The 15,985-nt window shown below is 33.5% G+C and overlaps 1 protein-coding gene across 1 annotated transcript in view; it reads right to left on the bottom strand.

Annotated features, from left to right (window-relative positions):
- Nucleotides 1-14,310: 14,310 nt before the first annotated feature.
- The window catches only part of LOC115625394 (pneumococcal serine-rich repeat protein), a 73,062-nt gene continuing 71,387 nt past the window's right edge, over nucleotides 14,311-15,985 (bottom strand). Inside the window, exon 22 of the mRNA XM_030520433.1 lies at nucleotides 14,311-15,920. Coding sequence (XP_030376293.1) covers nucleotides 15,761-15,920 — 160 coding nt within the window. The 3' untranslated portion in view covers nucleotides 14,311-15,760. The remainder of the gene's footprint in view (nucleotides 15,921-15,985) is intronic.

Raw genomic sequence — 15,985 nt, 5'->3', positions numbered from 1 at the left:
GTAATTAGAACAGGGTTAGCACCAAAATATCAATTTTAATAAAAATTTTAATCCTATTAGAGATAATACATTTATGAGTAATATAAATTTGAATAAGATTAGAACAACATTTGAATATCATTGAACGCTAAACAAACAATTTAAATAAACCAAATTCTTTTTTACACGGTTTTTATTTATTTAATACAATTTAAATTAACATTGATCAATGTATTCTTTTTGCACGGTTTTTTGTTTACACGTCTTTTTCTGGAACCATTACCGTGTAAAAACAGAATTAGGTGTATATAAAACGTAGAAATTAGTCTCATTATACCTAGGAAAGCCAAATTCTTAGTCAACAAATTCCATGTTTTTGTGTAATTCTCATAAAACCCACGTTCTTATTTTTAAAAAATTTCTAATGTTTAAAAACAAAAATAAATATTTGAAAAGCACAGTTGAATGGGAATCCAAAGGAAACACCTTCATTGTTTGAATTCAAAATTTGAACTGTTTTATTATTGAAAATATTGCTTATTTTATACACAATTGTTACTTAAGATCTACACTTATTTTCTATATTCTACATCTACTCTCTCTTTCTGCAGTTCCCTTTGATTTACATTGGTTTTATAATTCCTTCTCTTATGTGTATGTGGACTGTATTTCCTATTGGTGGTTTCAATCTGTGACCTGCATATGATATCGCACTAATCGATACCAAATGCTTACATTGTTTATGGTCTGTCTGTCTTGGGTTTCAGCGACCCTTTTTCCTTGCACTCACTTGTGCGTGTACTGACTTTTATGACCTGCTTATATATGCGCAAGTGACATATTTATAGATTTGTGTCTGGTTTCAAAAAGGAAACTACATTCTCTTAACTACTTAAATTTTACATTTTCACATAAAAACAATACCTTGGTATTGTGCATGTTTATATTTAAGCAACAGTAAAGAATCAAAAGTTACAATAATAGAGATAACAAATAATTGAGCCACTTTCTTTTGCTAAAAACTATAGAAATATGTTTTTTACATATAATAAGATCGTCCCTTGCCTTTTCTTAAAACAATTTTCTAATTATTGATTTAATTCCCTTACGATTAAAAGAGAACTTTTACCTAAATAATGTAAAATTCTTGATTTATAGTTGCTTGGCCCTTAAATATAATACTCTTTTAATCATAATGACATATGGCTAAAAACACTTTAAAATCTATTAACTTTTTTGCCTAAAGCTTAATGTTTCCAAAACAGAACATGAATAATAAACGAAAACGTGATTTATGTATAAATTTGTGGTACGTGCTTGGCCGCTTTGTGCCGCACAACACTTCAGTTTGGGGCTTGGTTTTCCTAACAGTATTAAAGCTTATTTGCTTACTTATTGCATAAACGCAACAAACTGAACATTGTCAGTTTTAGCAGAGAGCTTTGCACACTTCCTTATGAAGGAAATAATAATTAATTAGAAATAATTAGAACCAAATTTTTATTGGGATTCCATTTTTTTCATGCCATCGTATTTTAGCAGACATTTGATTTTAAATCTTCCATCAATATTAATTTAATTCATTCTTCTATATTATTCTAATAATAACAGTAAAATTATTCAAAGAGAACAAAAAAAATCCTTCATTCCTCAAAAAAATCATCGATCCGTTGGACTGTTGTTGGGGTCCGTTTTCTTTAGACAGGGACTTCATTTCCATTTGTCTGTCTAGATGCCCAGAAATTTCTCAATTTCTTGAGAATTCTTTAGATTCTTGCTTTCTCTCTCTCTCTCTCTCTCTCTCTCTCGTGTACTATTATTATTACCTTTTTAGTTGAACATTTAACGTATTGTATGTTTAAAGTTATGCCGACAGCCACAATTAAAAATTGACTAATGCTAATACTTGTAAACACAGTAAATACTGATAGTCCGACTTAAGTCGGCTAAAGGACACTTGGCATTAATTTGCATTCATTTAAAAATCAAACAGCCTGAGCTACATCGAACTCAAAAGCAAATGTTTAATATTTTTTGCACTTAATTTCAAAAAAATTGTCGCGTTGGCTAAAATGTTGCATCTGGCAGGCAATACTTTTTATATCAAAACTCAAAAATGCACAGCTCATTTAATAATATGGCATTGAATTTGAACTGTTAACCGCTGCACGTGCGCAGGCATCGGGAAGAAGACTCAGGTCTTGCCAAATCCGTTTGGGCCATGTGGCAGTGGCTGTGCCCATTATGGTATCGTTTTTTCAGAACATCACGAACAACACGTCTGTCTGCACCCTCAGCTTACGTGCCACAGGCTGGCAACACCTTGACTTACCACACTTTCATTTGGTTGCCACAGCTGTGCGGCTATAGGTTGAAAGTCTCTGTCCCGATGACGATGAATTTCCGCTTGTTGTTTGCGCTAATAATGGTCTGGCGATTTCAGGTTGGCGAAAAGGTCACGCCAACGCGGACTTAAAGGTAAAAGCAGTGTAACGCTTGACAGGCGAGCTGCTCGACATTGTTGTTACTCGTATTGTTATCTGCCCGCCAAGAAGGCGTCGCGCTGAAGAATTATAATGCAAAGATTATCAAATGCAAATTGCAAGCAATATGTTTTATGGTCTTATGGCTTCTAGTGCCCTGTGCTTGGATCTATAGTATTTTTTATGATTATGATGAAGATGATGAGGGCGCGATGTCGTAACTTTTAATGCGACTTTCCCTTAAAGTGCAGGCGAAGTTATACAAAATGAGCTAGACTTTTGTGTTTAATGTTTAATGCAAGGTTTATTTTTTCATAAATTTTAAATAAACACACATATCCACGGCCAAGGTATATTAAACATGACAATAGTCATGTCACATTTAAAGTGATATCTTTATATATATAATTATACTGTACATGTGTATTTAAGTGAACTCCTTCTAAACGATTTGACTGAATTTAATAAATACATTTTTTTGTATGCGTTTGGGTGGCGATGTGGATGGTTTAGATTCACATTTCAGTGCGTTGACATTTTAATTTTGTTGTACTGTGTCTTTTGTGAATATTAAGTGTATTATATTCAAATATAAATTATGTACACAAAACAATGCCACGTTTTCGTAACGAAGAGGGAATATTGGTCGACGGAATTGGGATTCAAAATTAGCCCAAAACAATCGGTTAAATAGATCGGCAGAAGCTCAATTGACGGACAATGCAAATTTAAGAAACCAGGCTGCAATCAGAAGTGCTAGTGAAAGTCAAGAACAACGCAACGAACGCCTTCTATCTAATGCATCGAGACAAAGACTGGCCCGTCATCGAGTCACCGACAAATTTTGATCTGTATCAGGCATCGGCATTAAAGAACCAATTTGATGATACACTTGGCCCTGAATCTTAAAGGTTGATTGAAAATTGCGACCATCCTCATTCTGAACGATTTTTACTGCTCCAAATGATGTCATTTGAAAGCACGAATTGAATTTGGGCTAAAATATTGTCCATCAACCCGTATTAAGATAAAATTAAACAAACATTATTGATTATAAAGAATTGTTTTTAGTAAAATTGATGTAATTTCAATATAAAGAATAATGCAATTTTTATCTTATTTGTCTTCAATTTAATTCTTTGTTTAATATTCTAAGAGCTTTTATTTTGATTATTATTATTATAAAACTAGTTTCCTACAGTTTTATCTTGGTGTACAAGAAGGAAAACCAACAAAATTATGATCAAAGAGGACAAACAAATTTACAGTTTACAGATATTTACCAACAACATTCTACAGATGTTAAACTATGAGAGAACGTTCGTATGCTGATCCTCTGGATGGTACCTTTCAGTCTTTCAGTCTTGGTTGCTTTCAAGGTTGGCCGCCTTGTTATCAATTTAGTAAAATATAAAAAACCTATTTCTAAAATGGTTTCTATGGTTATCCGATTTGTATTGAACTTTGCGTTAAACTTGTTCAAACAAAGTCTTGTTGCGCGCGTTAGTTGAGATCACTTTAGAAACTTGAGAAAAAGTGGATCGAAAGGCCAATTGTTTCTAAGGTAGTTATAGGAAATAGGGTTCAATTCGGCTAGTTTTGAGAAATGTTTCTGGATGCAGCATTAAAACAACTAAAACTCACTAGACATTTCCTTAAATATATACAATTCCCCACGATTGTCCTAACATTTCGTTCTAAACTATAAGAATATCAAGTGGTTTAAAAAAATATTGTGTAGTACAGATGAAAACGTATATTACATTATGTTACCAAATTGTAGAACAAATTAACATGATTGCATGTGTTAAAACAAATTATAATAATAATAGACATACGAGCAAAGCTATACTTAGTACTATAAGTGTATATTGTTAGCCTTTATATATACATAAAAGGTTAATTAGATTTAAGAAATCAATTTATTAATGCGAACTATCGATCTATCAATATTCCAATAACAATATCTATACACCATTCAGATTTATAAGACATTTTCTCTTAAGAGGCTCGGAGCTGTGGGCCAGCATACTGCCCAAGGAAAGGAGGCTCAAAGAAGAGCCTAACTAGACAATAACTGTTTAGGAATAATACCCACGGCATTTATGTGTCTGTGGAAATGAAATGCAAACACATGAGTACGTGGCAAATCCAGGTAATACCTAATGCTTTTACACTTTACATTTCTAATCAGAACATGTATTAGGAAAATTTCAGTCACACCTGTGTATGCATCCTTATCGTGTTACTTCTGCTCCAAAGAATAGCACACACAGCATCATATTGCAGCTTACGTGTAATTTGTATTCAAAGCTGTGTGTCCGGAATATGTCAACATTGATAGTCGCATATGGCAAGCTAATGCATTGATTTACTAAGGGACGAAACGTCAATTCTCTTTCCAATGCACATATCGAATCAAATGCGTGCACCGGCGCATTCACTTTAAATTTGCATAGATTGATATCTCCCCCTGCGAGTCATTGTTTTATTGTGGAATCTTAATTTGCACAAATGCTGAATTCAGATTTCATAACAGGCTTAAAACGCACAGCCAGCAGAGACAAGCAGACACGAAAAACAAGCCATAAATAACTCACTTAAATGAAAACCAAGCCGTACCATGGAAGGAAAGTGCGGTAAAAACAACCAACCAGGCCGAACAGACCTGCCAGGTAGATGGCTGAGCATTCAAAGCAAAGATACATCCACACACACCTAGCACATATACTCGTACACATGAAGTTAGCTTGCCTGCCCACCTAGAACGGCAAAAACAAAGCCTGCGAATTTGCATGATATTGACGTTGAAACCGGCCGTTAAATGCCTCTGCGTGTGTGTGTGTGTGTGTTTGTGTGTCTGTACGTGTTTAGCTGTACAAGTTGGCAGGATAGTAGCAACGAACAATCCTGGCATACATATATGCAAAAGTAGCATGCAATAGCCTCCTAAGTGCTTGCAGGCGCTGGTGGGTGTGTGTGCATTAACTTTCTGCCTAGAATTTATACATTTTGTTTCAGGTTTTATGTGGAATACTTTAAAGCTGCAAGCTAATCAAAGATTAGCTTAACCCACTATTAATCAGCGATATTGTATTTACAATCCTCCGATGCGCACTATTAAAAGGGTATAAAGTAAATCAAGATATTATGAAGCTTCTGAAAAAATATATTGAATAGTGAATCGCAATGCTTAAGTCGAACTGCAAGTGGAAAAAATATATCGGGAAATATCTCTCCTGGCATTCGCACCTACTCATCGTCTTTCTGTTTATCACTTTAAATCATTTTAGGGAACTTGTTGATTCATTTTACATAAGAAGCCTAATCCCAAGAGTTGAACAAATTCGACACAAATCGTCGACATTTTCTTACATTTATATTCGTAAGAATACAATTAGGTTGATTTTTCTTATTAACGACAGTAATTTTTATCGAATAGAGATGGATTTCATAGGTTTTCTTTATGAAAAGTGTTTAATTGGTTTGTTGTTATAGTTCGATTTACCATCTCAGAGCCATTGAATGTACAACAAGTTCTGTATTTTAAAAAACAAAAACGTGTTCGATTTAGACGGCTCCAACACTGCATTTCAAAGGCAAGCTTTTGATTCTTGCCTACTCCCTTTACGGCTAAGACTTTTTAGTGTAATCATTATTTTAAATTTTGTTTTTCAAAACTAAAAGAGATTATTCATTGCTATAGAGTGGAAGAATTTAAATTTGCTTCTTTTGTTTATGTAACCAAGCAACAGCCCATAAACAATCAACCAAGTCAATGGAATAAAAATTTATAGCCCTCCTTTAACACAAGTTTTTTTAAAGTGAACTCGGTCTAACGCGATTAACACGCTGAAAACATCGTTCATACACGATAGACGTTGAAAAATATTTGAAAAATAAGCGTATAACCTTAACCCACCATTTCTTGCAAATATGTAATACTAGCTGCCTCTGAACTGTTTATTATATGTATAATAGATCATAAAGAGGCAACATTGAATCGATATTATAAGAAACCCTGACCAGCGGTTGCTTAAAACCACAAAAGTACAATTGTCACAATGTGAACACCGCAAATTATTGGAATTTTTCATTTGATTGAAGGTGCAGGATTCTAGAGAGCTATTCAAGATCAGATGACAGCAACTCTGAAGAAACTCAACCTATAGTCGTTTAACCATAGCAAAACTTCAAGAAGGATTCGCATGTGCTAGCAGCTTGGAAGGACCATTCCAGTTGATAAGAGAGTTGGAAAAAAATTTGTACCTAATAAGGTATGCTGCAAATATCCCTTCAAAGCCAATCAATCGCAAAACCTGTTCTTTTGCAAATCACCACAATCAAAAAAATGTTTAGCACGAAAAGGGCTTATAATTAGATTATATTCCACCAAGTGGTTCTTACGCTTACAAATATATTCCTTTTTAATAAATATTCAACACTTGGAGTAACTTTTTGTTAATTTTGAAAATGTTTGGACCTTTAAAAGATTGTAAATTTAAACAGCAACACTTTTTTTGTGCTTTTGTCGAAATCTAGGAACGTGCATGGAGTCCATGGCTCGTTTATACTTATGTATATATATATATATATATATTTATTTGCGCAATTATTATTATTTGCAAATTATTATAATTTGTACTGCATTTATCAGAGTTGCAATATTAACGGAAGTAAGAGTTTAAAATCCTTTTCAACAATGGGTTAAAACTCATTATCCTCTGCACAGCCATAAAACTCTAAGCCACACTCAATGGTGTACCTTCAAAGGCAAATGTGTGAGCTCGGTTTGAATTATGGCCAGAACGATCGACAAAAAAAATAAATATTTGTTAGCCAAGTGCATGAAGGATGTTGGAGTTGCAAAAATATAGCATACCCGCAGGCGCCATCTGCGGGCTGACGACTGCCGGCTACCAAGTCCGTAATACAGACCGGCGACTGGAAATACCCTGCCGACTGCTCTCTGCTTACGAACAGCAGTCATTACCATTAATTTTAAAACTTTTGAACATTTGGCAAATGCCGGCAGCTGGCCGTTTCTAAGTTCATATGTATGTGTGTGTGTTTGTGAGTGTGTGGGCGTGTCCAACGGCTGCGTTGCATTTACAGTTGCAACAGCATGTTGGAGGAAAGCCCAACTTTTATTTTTCTTGCTCAAGTTTAGCGAACGCGAGCGCAAAGTTTTCAGGCGTTTGCTTGCATGTGTATGTCCGCACTTTTGGCTTTCGGTCTTGTGGCCAAAGTGCAAACAGTTAGAGTTCAGTCTATACATACATATGTATATATGTCTGTGTGTGTGTAAGTTGCTACAAACATATGTACATATATTGGCTGGTAATGTAAATACCGCAGACTCATCCAGCAGCGCTCCCCAAAATACACCACAGGGATAACTCCCTAATAGCTTAAGTCTCCCTATTTGTTGTTGTTGATGTTGCACTCGAGTTTTAAATCTTGACATTTTCAAATGTCAAACTTTTTAGCTCACACGGAAAGCCACTCAAAGGCACCCACTGAAAAGTTTCAAATTAGATTGCTCGGAAAACAGAGCAAAGGTTAGTTGTGAAGTGAATGTGTTTAAAAGCAACTATTTATGTTATTTTTATACCCTGTACCCGTAGGGTAAAAATGGTATATTAGGTTTGTGCAAAGTATGTAACAAGGTTCTCAGAAACTATAAAAGCTAGAATAACAAAAGTTGGTATCCAGATTCTCCTAGATCCGAGAAAGGACGAGTTTATTTTATTTTTTTGGAATTCTATTAAGCATGCCATAAGAAGAGAATAAATATTATCATAAACTAATTTATAAACATAATTTAAAATGAAAAAATCTGATTGCCATTATTTTTTATAGAAAGCAGATTAAAGCATTTAAGGCGAAAGGAACAGATTCTTAGCTCATGAACAAAAAAATGCATAGCGACTTCTGCATCATGGAATTACTGAACAACTTTTTTATACTCGTATACCAGTTGCTCTGCAACTGCTGTACTCAAAAGTTATTTTAAATAATACACTTTCTCATATGCAACCAATAACATGTGCTTATTTATATGGTGCGGCATTAAGTCAATATACGCTCATAAGCGGCTTGGCATGCGCACACAAATGCCCAGATGCGTTTCCATAAACAAAAGTACCCTATTGTTCGATGGGATAAGCACTAGTTTGAAATGGTGTTCTTTCAATTTTTAAAGCTGGAATAGGTTTCGTTTTTCTGCAACCGAATCATTTGTCAGAACGGTTCTGATCGGACCACCATCCTATAGATGATATGAGAATGATCAGCCAATTTTGTAATAATTCCTTTGTTCTTAACACAATCTTATTTAAATTGTGTGTGGTTGATATTGATATTACTATATACGTATCATAGAAATGATGATCCGAATTTAAATACATCGAAAATGGAACAATATGTATTATTTATAATTAATTATAATTAATAATGTTGCATTGTATACGGAGTTTTCTAAATAATTAGGATGAATTCCCCGGAACGTATGAATATATTATTATATTTGTATATACTATGTGTATAGAAGGTACATATATTACGCTTGTTCAAAGTACCAGAAAAAAAGCATCTCTGACCCCATAAAATATACGAATATATTCTTGATCTGTATATCTAAACATGACCGTCCGCTTATCCGTCTGGTTGAACGCCCACATTGGCCGAACTTGGTTTTTAGACCCCACGCGAATCTCATCGAAAACACCCAACACTTGTTAGCGAATCAGTTTTACTACCTTCACTACGTACCCCAGCTGCCATATTGTTTATATTCAATTCGAAGTATCTCCATATTGTTACCACCACGGATTTTTCCGGTGAACAGAAGCGGCTGGCTCATTGGATCTCTCGTTGGAAGGGGTTCCATTGCTTGCCCGCGCGAGTCGATCAATAACCGATAGTCGGGTTTCTCAAATAAGGGGGCATAGTAAGGGGACAACAGATACACGACAATCTTTTTTTTTTGTTGGATCTGGATAGACAGTAGCGGCGACCCAGTATATCATAGCAAAGGTTCTTCTTCTGAACCTATATTGTCGCCTTTCTAGAACAACAGAAAGCGTTTGATCTTATTCTTAATATTATGCTTTCTTCAGATGTCCGTGAATGTTAAAGGAAACACGGCAGATTTTATAGGTTGGTGCAGGTTAATTAAGAGTTGAGTTTTCTCCTCTTTGAATAAAAGTTATTTATGGTTGTTGCATATTTGTTGTACAGCAAGCAATGTGCAATGCTTACAAAATGTTCTTACATATCTGGCTTTCAATATAAAAGCTGACAAAAAAGCTAAAATATAATATACACATTCGTACCATTCGTAAGAAAGTTATCACTACTGTCTAAACCGGTAGCCAATCCCTGCTGACCGTAACACCATGAGAACGACAGGGTACCTGCAAGCTTGCATATGTTGAATATTTGCAATTCGAAAATGCAGACACATCAACAGTTTATTTGCATGGCATTGAGCCCAACATGTAACTGAAAAAGGGGCCATCGGGAATTTCCCATCTCCAATTCTTGCAAACATGTTTAAGTAATGTGTTGCAATGTGCTTTCAAGGCTGACACATTTCCAATTGTGCGCTCTGCAAAATGCGACTATTTTGCATAATTTTAATGCATCTGTCAACGTTTTGTTCGTTCACTTAACTCGCAAACGGACATCAGCTTGCCAATCAGAAAATGCTTAAATTAGCCTCTCTCCACAGCAGAAAACTAAGTAAGAGGCTAAGGCGAATGTTAGGTTCGGCGTTACGTACTGTTCCACTCCATGAAATTCCAGGCGCGATTTAACTGGTGTTACCGTTCTGCCAACTAAAGGAAAAACGAATTTATTATCACAATTACACGCTCAGTGGCAGGAAAAATGCAAAAAACGTATAAAGAGTACTATAAAAGGGCATTTCCGTTCGATTCAGTGCCTGAAGTGTTGCGAAAGGAAAACCAAACCAATTAAATGAAGACGTTTGCAAATAAAGGCCATAAATCTGCGAGCAAATGTCTGCCTCTGTCTGGATTGCACGAGGTGCGAATTGACAATGAGTTTCACGGGGAAATTAAAACTTCAAGTCAATTTTAAAGTAAATATTTAAACTTTCTAAATAAATACGTCATACGTCAATCATTGGCACTAGCATGTGCGGAGCATTCACAGAAATTTAAAGGGAGTCAAAAAACAAAAAGACAGGAGACTTCCTATCTTCAAAAAGAAACAGTGCCTCAATAGATAGTTACGTCTTTCAAGTTGTAGAAGATTTTGTCTATCTAGGCACCAGCAATTACAACAACAATGACGCCATCTTGGAGATTTATCCGTCGAATAACCCCTAACAACCGGTGCTACTATGGGTCTATTAAACCTTTTATGTGTAGATCTCTTTTCGAGAGAAGGATCCTGAGATAAATCTTCGGCCATGAGCTGTGTCATGTCATCCGCATGGATGTCAATACTCCGGGCAAAAAAGGTATTAAATTCAAACTTGAATGGTGAACAACGCAGAAGAGGGTGCCGAGGACTATTGACAAAGTTCTTTGACACATATAGTGATTGATTTCCTTGCCAATATAAGCTCTGCCTGGCATATTTACATTACGAAGGTAAAATACACTGCCACCTATAATGATATATTCCCCAATCATTTAAAACCAGGGACCGTAAATAATGAAAATCATTCACTTATTGTAACTTTGAGAAAGCGAGGAGTTTACAGATAATAAATCTATGCATTTTAAATAAATCACGAATAAATCATGGTTTATAAATTTTAATTTTTATTTATTCGCTTACAATTTAATGATTAATGTTGACATTTACTTTGAAAAATAACCAATAATCATTATTGATGAGCAAAAAAATAAAACTTATAAAATAATGATTATTTTTTTGATCAAAAATAAGGATTAAGGAAAAATATATATATATATCCTTAATCAGTGAGTCCAAGCAAACATTTTTCATTAATTAATTTTTAATCAATGAATTAATTAATTTTTGATCAAAAAAATAAAACTCAAAGCATAGTCATTATTTTAGCTCTTGCGAGATAATTTCATTCATACAGACGGGCGGACAGACAGACAGACAGGCCTATATCGATTCGTCTTGACAGTTTGATCAGGAATATATACACTTTGTGGGGTTTGCCACGCCTCATTCTGCCGGTTACATACATACAATCGCATTTGAGAATTTAAAAATAATAAATTAATTAATTAAAAGTTAATTATTGAAAAATGTTTACCTTGACTCACTGATTAGGGATACATATATAGAAAGCATAATCAATTTTATAAGTTTTATTTTTGTACTCAACAATAATAATTATTAGTTAATTTTTAAAGTGAAACTCAAAATCAAAATCATTAATTTGTGATCAAATTTAAAAATAATAATTTTTAAATTTTTTAAATAACACAATAATTACAGTACCTGTTGAAAATAACATTTAAATTATTGCTCATTGAAGGGAAACAAAGGTCAGTATCGTACACAAACTATTTTCTACGAAATTCCTCTGAATATCCTAACATACTTTTAGACCAAATTTGATTGTTAATAGGAGCATAAATATTGGTATAATTATTAAAAGTTAAATTTATATACTCATAAAATCATGTCCATAAATTAGTATTCATTTGAAAACCAAAAGCAAGCACTCCTTTCGAAAGTTGCGGAAATTAGAAGAGATCAGATTCAGTAAATGGCCTTCCCGCGTTTATCCTTATAACCTTGCATGTTAATAAAAATCGCAGATTTCAAGGTTAGTACAACAACTATCAATTTATTTTTGTTTGTTTGCATTTGAAATTGTTTAGTTTTTTAACGACAGGTTTGCAAATTATTTTAATTTCTCATTAGTACTTTATGATAGTAACCATAATAATTTGATAATAATTATGAACGCATTTAACTTTGCAAATTCACAAAAAACGCAATTAGACACAATATTTAATAGTATAATACAATTTGATTTAACCAGTTGTAAGTTTTTGTTAGCATAATTAAATGAAGACACTCTTCTGAAAATGAAATAAATGCTTAAACAATAAATTATGTTTAAAAAGCGCGGAATATAAACTTTAGTACTGAATATGCATTAAATGTTGTTAGAAGAGCAGGAGACGAGAACAGGACAGGAATTTATTGGGAAGTAAACGAGAACCTACTGTCAATAGAAAGTGGCAAAGAGGAATGCATACCCAGAAAATAAAACCAGAAATGTGTTATCTTACAGCTGATATAAATATATGTATACTATAATATAAACATTTTTCAAAAATATATTATAGCAGCTCAATATGTTTGTATTTGTGTGGTTAATTCAATGGCGCCTGCCAAGCCTTCGAAGTCTTATCAAATCTATAAATGGCCTAAATTTACATTAGTAGTACAATTTTGAATTGAAATAGTTTTCATATTCATATTAGAGTTTCTGAACTTTGGATTACAGATTAAGTTGAAGGCGCAGCTGCGGCTAAACTGGAAATTGTTAAGTTAATTTCATTGTGTAATGTTTAACATTCAATAAAAGCATATTTTATATTTTTAGACTTTTTGGGTTTAATGTTGAATAATATATCTGTTCACTTATTCGTAATTGAGTGTATTTTGCATTAAAAGTTAATTATTGTTTAGCCTTGAATGTTGTAGCTCTGAGTTTGAAATGTTTACCATTCTGATTCTAATTCAAGACCCTCGAGTGTAACTAGCGGCACAATGTATGAGGAATAGGGGGAATTCTAATAAATTGAAATTTCTGAAATCAAAATTGAAACCTGTTTCGGTGGGTTTTAATCGATTGTTTTTAACTTAAAGCACAGTTTTAGCTCCCGGTTTATCAAATCATTCTTTTCGGGTGTTAAATAATGTGTTAATCGATTGACTTTTGAAACCAACGATAAAAATTGCATCTGCTACACTCGAGGCGGGCATTTGATTGTTGCTTCCAAAGATTCCTTTCAAAAACTTATGTTTCGCTTATGTAAGTATCTTGTGTGGTTTATTAATAGTTAGTTGATTACTAATGTCTGTATATGCGTGGGTATCGACAACGAACAGCCACTCATGGCTGCCAACATTTAAGCAAGAAAAAAACCAATATCTTCGGCTTGCCGAAAATCATTACCCTTGCAAACCTTTTGAGCTCATTTCTCCTAAGACAGCTATACTACAGGGCTAGACATAAGTGTAACATTTCAAATATGAAATTGAAGTGATGCTAGCTTATGAAATTTTGTTTAAAGACAAAACTTTTCTTCGGCTACGATAAGTAGTAGCATGCCGATTAGGTTCAGGTATGTGTGTAGACATTTCTATCGACCGATGGTTTCTATAGTTAATATATAAAGACATTGTGCCCTTAGATATAAGCACTATTTTAGATAAGTACGGTTATATCTCTACCGACTTATTTCGTCAGACTGATCATACATGTGGATCTTTGATCGTTATAATGTACATCAGACTAATGCGACTTTTATTTGCAAGGGTACATATACACAAAAATGTAGCTTGTAACTTGTACTTTTAACAACATGCACAAAAAAGTATACATAAATAGATATATACAAAAAGTTGAATATCACTTGGTTTAGTATGTATATTAATTTTGTTCTGTTTTTTGTTAAGGATATTACTTAAAGATCAATTCTCTTGCATGACATGGTTTTTACAATGAGCTTCAACAAAGACCATTAAATTTGTTAGCATAAATATGATAATACAATTTATTACCTAGAATTCGGCATAGTGTCTAAATTTCCTTGATTTTTTTACAAACTTGTCCAATATTTGCAATTGGAATAAATTCGATATACATTTGTATGTTTTTGGATTTATTTATTATGTTCTTTAATCGATTTGTCACTTCAATTGGGATTCCATTAATTTTATTATTCATTTTATTATCTTAGTTTTGTTGAGGTTCACATATAGTTTAGGGGTTGATATTATTTAATTTTTACAACAATTTTAATTGCAATCCGTATATATATAGTATATATTTGTTTTTATTCCATATGAGAAATGTAATGTAAGTGTACTGCTTAAGACTCATGAATAAAATATTTATAATTACAAATTTCCATAATGTATATATTTATTATTTAATATGCATTCATTAACGATAATTCTAACACTTTAGTATCATATTGTACATAGGCCATATATAAATATATTTAATTATTGTTCAATTTTATTTGAAAAATAGTTTTAACATTTACGATTTAGGGTTTCCTTCTCCATCTTCATCTTTAAGTTTGTTTTGTTTTTGTTTTCAATAAATTTTTGTTTACGTTTACGCTTCCATTAGATGTTACAACTTAAATTTAGCCTGCACATACATATACATATATCGTATATATCTGATTTACAAATACAAAAATATTCATTACACTAAGTACATACGTAGGTATGTTTTGGAAAATAGTCGCTCTTTCAGATTAGCTCTGTCACTGGGGACAGTGGCTTTATAAATATAAGTATGTATATAATTTGGAGTTACATTTAAAATGTTACTCAGAGTTGTTTTGGCGCAGGAAACATATTTGGCACAAATTCAGTTTTAAATACAAACGTTTCTGCACATAACTAACTATACAGTTTAAATACAGTATTATAAGTATAGTATATGAAGAACTCTTTCCTTTTGAAATGTTTATGCACAACTCTAAGGTCGAGCTAGGTATACAAAGGTACACGGATTCTCGCTGGATTTTGTTCTTTACTCAATCCTCTATAATATACTTCTTAGAATTCACAACTGTGGTGGCACAGTAGGGGTTCAGGCTTCGTTTACACGATTTGTTAAAATCATGTGAAAATGTTCAGAATGTTTTCAAAACTGCAAATGCTAATTAATGCAAAAAACTAGCACTATGAGTGTAAACACTTCTTCAATACTTGTCTCACATGTTTCAAACAAGTCGTGTAAACGATGCTGCTGGCGCAGTTATTTGCGTGCGCCTATTGGTATGCTATACTTTTCGTTTTTTCGCGTTAAACTCATAAAAATCACGGCAGTCTACTTTCAATTTGACACAAAATTTTGCTTTGCTACATTATTTGTTTATTAAATATGTATGCTGAATGTCGTCGGTTGGTTTACTGATTGTATTGTATGTGGTTAGTGTCTATAATGGTTCTGTTTAACAACTGTTGTAGTGTTTGTTGTTGTTGGTTTGTCGATGACCGCGTGGCCATTTGAGCCGATCTCAGTTGTTGTTTTTCCATCTTGAAAGCAGTAACCGCCAGCGATTTTTACGTCGTCTGCTTCAAATTTGCCATATTAATAAATGATTGGTGCTGTCCTCGCGTCCAGCGATCTCGCTCAACGAATTGGCGCCGGAATTGCGAAAATCTTCGTAGCCATCGCCCCCGGATATGATGAGTATGTTATTTGTTTCCGATTTCGATTTGGAGTGTTTGATGGAACTATAAAGAATGATGTCGATTTATTTTCAATTCTGTTGCTGATATTTGATATTCCATCAAACATA

This window comes from Scaptodrosophila lebanonensis, unplaced genomic scaffold (assembly GCF_003285725.1).
Source record: "Scaptodrosophila lebanonensis strain 11010-0011.00,11010-0021.00 unplaced genomic scaffold, SlebRS2 tig00000072-arrow-pilon, whole genome shotgun sequence".
NCBI lineage: Eukaryota > Metazoa > Arthropoda > Insecta > Diptera > Drosophilidae > Scaptodrosophila > Scaptodrosophila lebanonensis.
The sequence above is the reverse complement of the archived record's forward strand: the minus strand, read 5'-3'. Positions and strand labels throughout refer to the sequence as shown.